This window comes from Portunus trituberculatus, chromosome 38, assembly GCF_017591435.1.
Source record: "Portunus trituberculatus isolate SZX2019 chromosome 38, ASM1759143v1, whole genome shotgun sequence".
NCBI classification, from domain to species: Eukaryota; Metazoa; Arthropoda; class Malacostraca; order Decapoda; family Portunidae; genus Portunus; species Portunus trituberculatus.
In genome coordinates, this window is record NC_059292.1 from 13,543,690 (window position 1) to 13,551,189 (window position 7,500).

Sequence of the window (7,500 nt, forward strand, 5' to 3'; positions counted from 1 at the left end):
CCCACACAAGAGACTCTCATCGACGTGGCCACATGTTCTATATATTTGAGTGGACGAGCCAAGACGCCCTTCAACCCTCCCTTCCTGCCCCTCCACTCACTCCCTTCTTCTCCCCTCCACATACTCCCCCCATTCCTAACCCCTCCATACACTCTCTCCACACTCGGTGCCTTCACAAACCCCTTGCCTTGCCCTGCCATCACTCCCTTCCTGACAGTTTCACACACTCCTCTCCGTTGTCTGTTTCTCTACACACTCTCTCCCCTTCCTTGCTGACCCTTCCACATACTCCCTTCCTTATCCCGTTATGCTGTAGGCCACTGCTCTCCTCCTGTTCACTCTCCCTTCCTTACTTGTCCTCTTCATATCTTCCTTCCACTTCTTAGTCTTATATACAGCTCTTCCCATTTCCTAACCTAACCTAAATGACTCGCTGTTTGACTCTTTCCTAAATCCTACAGTTGTTTTCCTCATTTCCTTCCCCTCTTCTTTCCTTGCATCCACTTCACTTCCTCCTCCTCCTCCTCTCACAGATAAACTTCTATTTTTTCTGTTCTTTCTTTTAAAACCTATTCTTATCCTTTTTTCTCCCTTCCTTCTTCCACTTCAATCTTATCTATTTCCTGATTTCCTGATTTTCTTCTTTCTCCTTCACCTTCAGTAGCCTTTCTTCACCTTCCCTCACTGGCTCCACCATATTCTAACCTTCCCTTCCATCCACCCATGATCTCTCTCCCTCCATCTGAATCTATACTGGATGACAGACGGAGGGAGAGAGTGAGGGAGAGCGAGAAAGGGACGGACATAGAGAAAGGGAGGGAGGGAATGTTTGTTTATAATGTTGAAAAGGGAGGGAAGGAGGAAAAGGGTTTGACAATGTGATATGGATCCCTATATATACTCTCTCTCTCTCTCTCTCTCTCTAAATACGTTGGATGTAAGAGGACTGGGGAGGAGAAAGAGATCAATAGGAGGTGATACGAATGATGAGGGAGGTGGTGAGTGAAATAGGTTGGGATTCATGGGTGAATGTGAAGAATTACAACAATGAGGTGATGGGTAAGATGTGTGGGAGTGAATGACTGGGATGTGATTAAGATGATGGGGTGGTGAGTGGGTGAGTGGGTTTGGGTTGATTGATGGGGGGTGACAAGGGGTGAGCGAGGTGCACCTGAACTCACCTGTGGTTATCGTGGGAGGTGTTGGGAAGCTCTGTCTTTGGGGAGGCGACGAGGGGGTGGGTGAGGGGCGGGGTGAGGCCGGGGTGGGGGTGCATTAGACCACTCGGCGAGAACCTGCAACAAAGAGGGAGAGCAAATGCAATAATGGTGACTGTGATAGTGATAGTGGTGGTGGTAATAATAATAACAATAATGATAAAAATGATAATGATGATAATGATGATAATAATAATAATAATAATAATAACTAATAATACCTTTAATTTCAATATATATACATTAGAAGACAAGAGAAAAATGGAGGAAGAAGAAAGAATGACTACAATTTCAGAATTAAGAAAAGATAAATAAAAAATAAATAAAAAGAAGGCAAAAATCACAGCCCCATCACTACTACTACTACTACTACTACTACTACTACTACTACTACTACTACTACTACTACTAGTGGTGCAGACAAATATATCGATATGCTTCAAAATGCACTTCAGTATATTACAAATGCAACAATTTCCAATATCAAGTGTGTGTGTGTGTGTGTGTGTGTGTGTGTGTGTGTGTGTGTGTGAAGTTCTAGAGAATAAGAAAGAAATGCATATTGTAAGAAGAAGAAGAAGAAGAAGAAGAAGAAGAAGAAGAAGAAGAAGAAGAAGAAGAAGAAGAGAAAGAAGGTAAATATATAAAAACAAAAAAAACAAAAAAGAAGGAAGAGAGTGAGACAAGGATGAAGAGAAGACAGAAGGATAAAACAAGGAAAGACAGACAGATGATAATAAGGAGGGAAACCAGTCAGGAGGAGGAGGAGGAGGAGGAGGAGGAGGAGGAGGAGGAGGAGGAGGAGGAGGAGGAGGAGGAGGAGAAGAAGAAGATAAAGAGAAAGAGCATAAAAAAAACAAAGAGACCAAGGAAAGGTGGAAGTGACATGACAGGAGAGAGAGAGAGAGAGAGAGAGAGAGAGAGAGAGAGAGAGAGAGAGAGAGAGAGAGAGAGAGAGAGAGAGAGAGAGAGAGAGAGAATAACAAGATAAAACAAAAGAAAGAGAAAATATGAAAATGAGAAGAGCAAGAATGAAAACAACTTGACATAACATAAAATAGCACAAATAAATAAATAAATAAATAAATAAATAAATAAGGTAACAAATGATGAATAAACTAATGAATATAAGGGAGCAGTGCAAGGGATGAGGACCAGGATATAAGCACTACTACTATTATTACTACTACTACTACTACAAATTATCAACGCCTTCAGTACCATGACGCGTTTACATGTTCATTTGGGTGACTATTTCGTGACTATACAGCTACAGAAACTTATGTGGGGGATTAAAATAGCAGACTCTTCCCATTAATCTCTTGATCTCCATAGACCCTTCCTAGTGCAAATAAAATCCTCTAGTCACGCCCAAAATATCCAGTTCAAAACGTGTCTCAGTACTGAAGGGGTTAACCACAAGATGACACGGTATGAGGTACGAGGATATGAGTGCAGGGTAAAACAGTGTTACTACCATGACTACTACTACTGTTACTAGGACTACCATTACTACTAGTCTTACTACTGACCTGGGGAGGGTGGCGGTGGAGAGAGAGAGCGGAGAGGAAGGGTAGGAGGCAGTCAGCGCCGAGCAGGAGGTAAGCGGGTGGTACATGCGTGTGGGGGGCCTGCAATAGAGCGCAAACACGCCCACGTCAACCACAAACACAACAAACAAACACAAACATGGCAGGAAAAACAATAAAAGAAAGACATAAATAAAAAAAAAAAGAGAATATACAAGTAAATAAAAGAAAACTGAAAAAAAAAATAAATAAAACTAGGAAATGTAATAATCGTAATAATAATAAGAAAGGTATGTCTACATATACATACAAACATACAAACATACATATAGTACACATTCAGGGTACAAGTAAATAAACTACGACTACAAATATTTGGAATAACTATTGTATAAACTCATTTATTTCTCAATGCTTTTTTTTTCTTGTCTGTTTTCATAGTCTAAAGGAGGAAGCTGAGAGAGAGAGAGAGAGAGAGAGAGAGAGAGAGAGAGAGAGAGAGAGAGAGAGAGAGAGAGAGAGAGAATGTGTGTGTGTGTGTGTGTGTGTGTGTGTGTGTGTGTGTGTGTGTGTGTGTGTGTGTGTGTGTGTGTGTGTGTGTGTGTGTGCTTAATTCAAGGGTGGGAGACGTGAAGGAATGGGTGGTAAAGAGAGATAAGGATGATAACGAGGGATGATGGATGAGAGAGAGAGAGAGAGAGAGAGAGAGAGAGAGAGAGAGAGAGAGAGAGAGAGAGAGAGAGAGAGAGAGAGAGAGAGAGAGAGAGAGATCCATTGTTGAAAGAAGACAAAGAAAGCAAAAAAAAAAGTCAGAGAATGATGAAAATTTATAGTAAGTGTTATTATTGTAGTAGTAGTAGTAGTAGTAGTAGTAGTAGTAGTAGTAGTAGTAGTAGTAGTAGTAGTAGTAGTAGTAGCAGTAGTAATGGTGGTGGTGGTGGTGGTGGTGGTGGAGTAGCTTTGGTGGACCCATTTCAAGACGACACCGACACCACCACCACCATCACCACCACCACCACTACCACCATCTGCATCCTGTTGGTATCTGTGTAAGAGGGGAGAGCACGATGAAGGAGGAAGGGGAGGAGAGAAGGGAGTGGGAGATGGAGGAAGAATAGGAACAGAAGAAAGAAGGAGGAGGATGAAGGAAAACGAGAAAAAAAAATAAAGAAAGGGAATAGGAAATGAAAGAAAAACGAGCGAAGGGGAAGGGGAGAAAAGAGAGAAAGGAAATAAGAGAACAGAAAACGAAGATGTAGATAATAATAAAAGAGAAGGAGAGGGAGTGGAAAGCAGGGTACGGAGAAGTGAAGAAGAGTAGAGAAGGAGGAGGAGGAGAAGGAGGAGGGGGGACGTAAGGAAGAGGAGATGAGGGAAGGAGATGATATATGGAGGGGGAGGCGCGATAAGATGAAGATGCACGTGTGTGTGTGTGTGTGTGTGTGTGTGTGTGTGTGTGTGTGTGTGTGTGTGTGTGTGTGTGTAACCTGAGTACATATGTAAACACAATATACGTACATATAACTCTTCGTGCAAAGATAACAATAACAATTCAACATTCATCATGCTCTCTACAAAGAACAACAAGAGTAACAACAACAACAACAACAACAACAATAATAATACTAATAATAACATACATTGAAGAAAGGTTATAAGAAACTATGCATATTCAGAAACTAATATAACAACAACAACAACAACAACAACAACAATAATAATAGTAAAATATCAACAATATATCAATAAAAATCTACCAATCATGAGAGAGAGAGAGAGAGAGAGAGAGAGAGAGAGAGAGAGAGAGAGAGAGAGAGAGAGAGAGAGAGAGAGAGAGAGAGAGAGAGAGAGAGAGAGAGAGAGAGAGAGAGAGAGAGCCCTTTTGCACAACCTATCCTCTTCCACCTGAAAGCAAAATGTATGATCGTAAATAAGAAAACTATACAAGGAAGAGAAAGGAAAAAACAAACAAACTGGGAGATAAAAAAGTAAAGGAAGGAAAAAAAAGTAAAGGAAGGAAAAAAAAGTCAGTCAAAACGCTGCGATGAAGGAAAGACCAAGTAACGAAGGAAGGGAAGTTGTGGAAGGGAAGAAAAAGAAAACAGAAGGAAGTACAAAAAACAAAGAAGAAAGACGAGAAAAAGAAAGAAGCGAAGGAGGAAAGCAAATAAAAGTAGAAGAAATAAAGTAATAATACAAGAAAAACGGTGAATAGTGACAAAAATGAGAGAGAGAGAGAGAGAGAGAGAGAGAGAGAGAGAGAGAGAGAGAGAGAGAGAGAGAGGCACCAAACACTCACCAAGCGGAGGCCATCTGCGCCGTGAAGTCAGGGCTGAGGGGGTAGGGGTACTGGCCCGAGGCGGCGAAGGGATACACAGGAGGCCGCAGACCTGTGTGGGGGAGAAGGCAACGGCATGAGGGGAGGTGCACCAAGCCGGCAGACCAACACAGACAGACACAGAGACACAGTAAGTTTGAAAGGTCGAGGGAGACAATTCCTGTATTCAGAAACCCCTTCCCTCTCACTACGACAAATCTGCAAGACCACAAAGACAAGTAGCCGAGTTTTCAAGACCGTTTCTCTTTTTAATAAACCAGAAACCTTGCCAGTCTATCACCACGACCACAAAAAATACTCTTAAAAAACACGAGTATCTTCAACTGGAGCCTTTGGAAAGCAGTGATGGTGAGAGAGCAAACCGTTTCAGATTATGGGCGTATATATTATTTGTATGGACTGTGTATATATGGAAGATTGATAAGATATAGATAGACAGGTTGATGAATACTGATATACACCAGGAGTTTGATAGATGATTATTGTACACGGGAAAGCTAGAGTGACACTATTTCTTGTATCGACTGTGTATATATGAAGTGAGATTGGTAAGTAGATATATATAAGTAGACGGATCGTTAAATATTGAGATACATTGAGAGTTAGAAAGATAGTAATTTTTGTACACATAGATGCAAGAATGAGACCAGATATTATTTGTATGGACTGTGTATATATGGAATGAAGAGAATGATAAGATATAAGTAGACAGGTTGATGCATATTGACAGATGCATTCAGAGTCACGAGGGTAGTACTGTAATTATTGTACACAGAAATGCACAAGAGTGACGCAACATTTTTGTGGATAATGTGAATCACGATAGAGAAGACATAAAGATAAATATTGATAGACAGATGACTTGGCATTTTTTATCTACTAAAATGAAAAAAAAAAAACACCCGTATCTGTATTGAACCGATATACACTTGTGTAATGGATAAAGAAAGATATAAAGATATACATATATAAACTGCAAGACAGATATGGATACAGACATTCAAGTCCACGAAAAAGATAAAAAATAGTCATTGCAGTTACAAAAATGAAATAAAAATAAATAAATAAATAAACAAAACCACTATTGAATAAAAAAAAAAAGAACTACGATAACGACGATCAACCAACATCATAATAATCACGTAATAAATTGTCTTCACCTACTTTCCAACACACTGGTAAAAAAGATATAACCCGTTCCATTAGTACACACAGTAATGAACCCTGAACTCCTGTGACTGTCGGAACTTCTGAGCTTAATGTAATCGTCTTGCATGAGCTTACGGGAGGATTTTGAAAGACTAAAAAACTACGCCCTGAAAGCAAGAGGTGTCATCGTATACCTACTGAAGACTTATTTAGTGCTTGTAGTGGTGGATGAATGGAACAGACTCGGTAATTAAAGAAGGTTGTTGTGCTGAGTCACTGGGAGCATTAAAAGAGTAAGACAAATTTATGGACGGGGTTGATGTGTGTTCTGAATGAGACTACCACTTGTTCTTATGTTGTTGTTTTTTCATGTTCTAGTTTAGTTTCCGTCAATCAAAATTTTCCCTACGCTTGATACAATAAAATTACATTGACAAAATTATGGATGGAGCTGGTCTATAAAAATTAGTTGGTATGTTATAAAAAGGACAATCACATGTACGTCTATCTTCTTGTATGTTCTAGTTTAAGACAGATCTGTGGAAGGGGCTGATATGCGAACATTAGTAAATATGTGTCATGTTCTAATCTATTTTCTATTATTTTTTTTTCTTGGATTGCTAAAATAAGACTATAAACTGCATTAAGACATATATGGAAGGGAATGATATGTGAAAATTAATAGTTATGTGTTATGAAAAGGAGTACCACGTGTTTCTATGCTTTTTTTTTATGTTCTAGTTTAATTCCTATGTATTAAAATTTTTCCTAGGGTTGTTAAAATAAAGCTATAAAACTGCATTAAGACAAATCTATGGAAAGGAATGATATGTGGAAAATACTGATCATGTGCCAGGAAAAGGACAACCAAGTGTTCATCTATCTTTTTTTGGTGATCTAATTTCATTCCTTTCCATTAAAATTTTTCCCAGAGTTGTTAAAATAAAACTATAACATTGAATTAATGATGACATCTATATGGACGGGAATATGTGAAAAATGCTAATCATGTGCCAGAAAAGGACGACCACCTGTTCATCTACCCTTTTGATGTTCTAGTTTAATTCCTATCTATTAAAATTTTTCCTAGAGTTGTTAAAATAAAACTATAAAACTACATTCAGACAAATTTATGGAAGGGAATGATATGTGAAAATTAGCAGTGAAGTCTTATGAAAAGGACTACCATGTGTTCCTATGCTTTTTTTCATGTTCTAATATAATTTTCTGTCTATCAAAATTTTCCCTAAGCTTGTTAAAATAAAAC

The 7,500-nt window shown here is 39.0% G+C and overlaps 1 protein-coding gene across 9 annotated transcripts in view; it reads right to left on the reverse strand.

The window, feature by feature from the left end:
• Window positions 1-7,500, reverse strand: part of LOC123515241 (protein pangolin, isoforms A/H/I/S-like) — a 407,961-nt gene that overhangs the window by 25,297 nt on the left and 375,164 nt on the right. For 6 of the 9 annotated variants that reach the window (XM_045273828.1, XM_045273829.1, XM_045273827.1 and 3 more), the window contains exons 5-7: window positions 5,046-5,136; window positions 2,750-2,848; window positions 1,182-1,295 (exon numbers count right to left, since the gene is read on the reverse strand). In XM_045273828.1, coding sequence (XP_045129763.1) covers window positions 1,182-1,295; window positions 2,750-2,848; window positions 5,046-5,136 — 304 coding nt within the window. The remainder of the gene's footprint in view (window positions 1-1,181; window positions 1,296-2,749; window positions 2,849-5,045; window positions 5,137-7,500) is intronic. The other 3 variants (XM_045273834.1, XM_045273835.1, XM_045273836.1) reach the window with 1 other exon arrangement.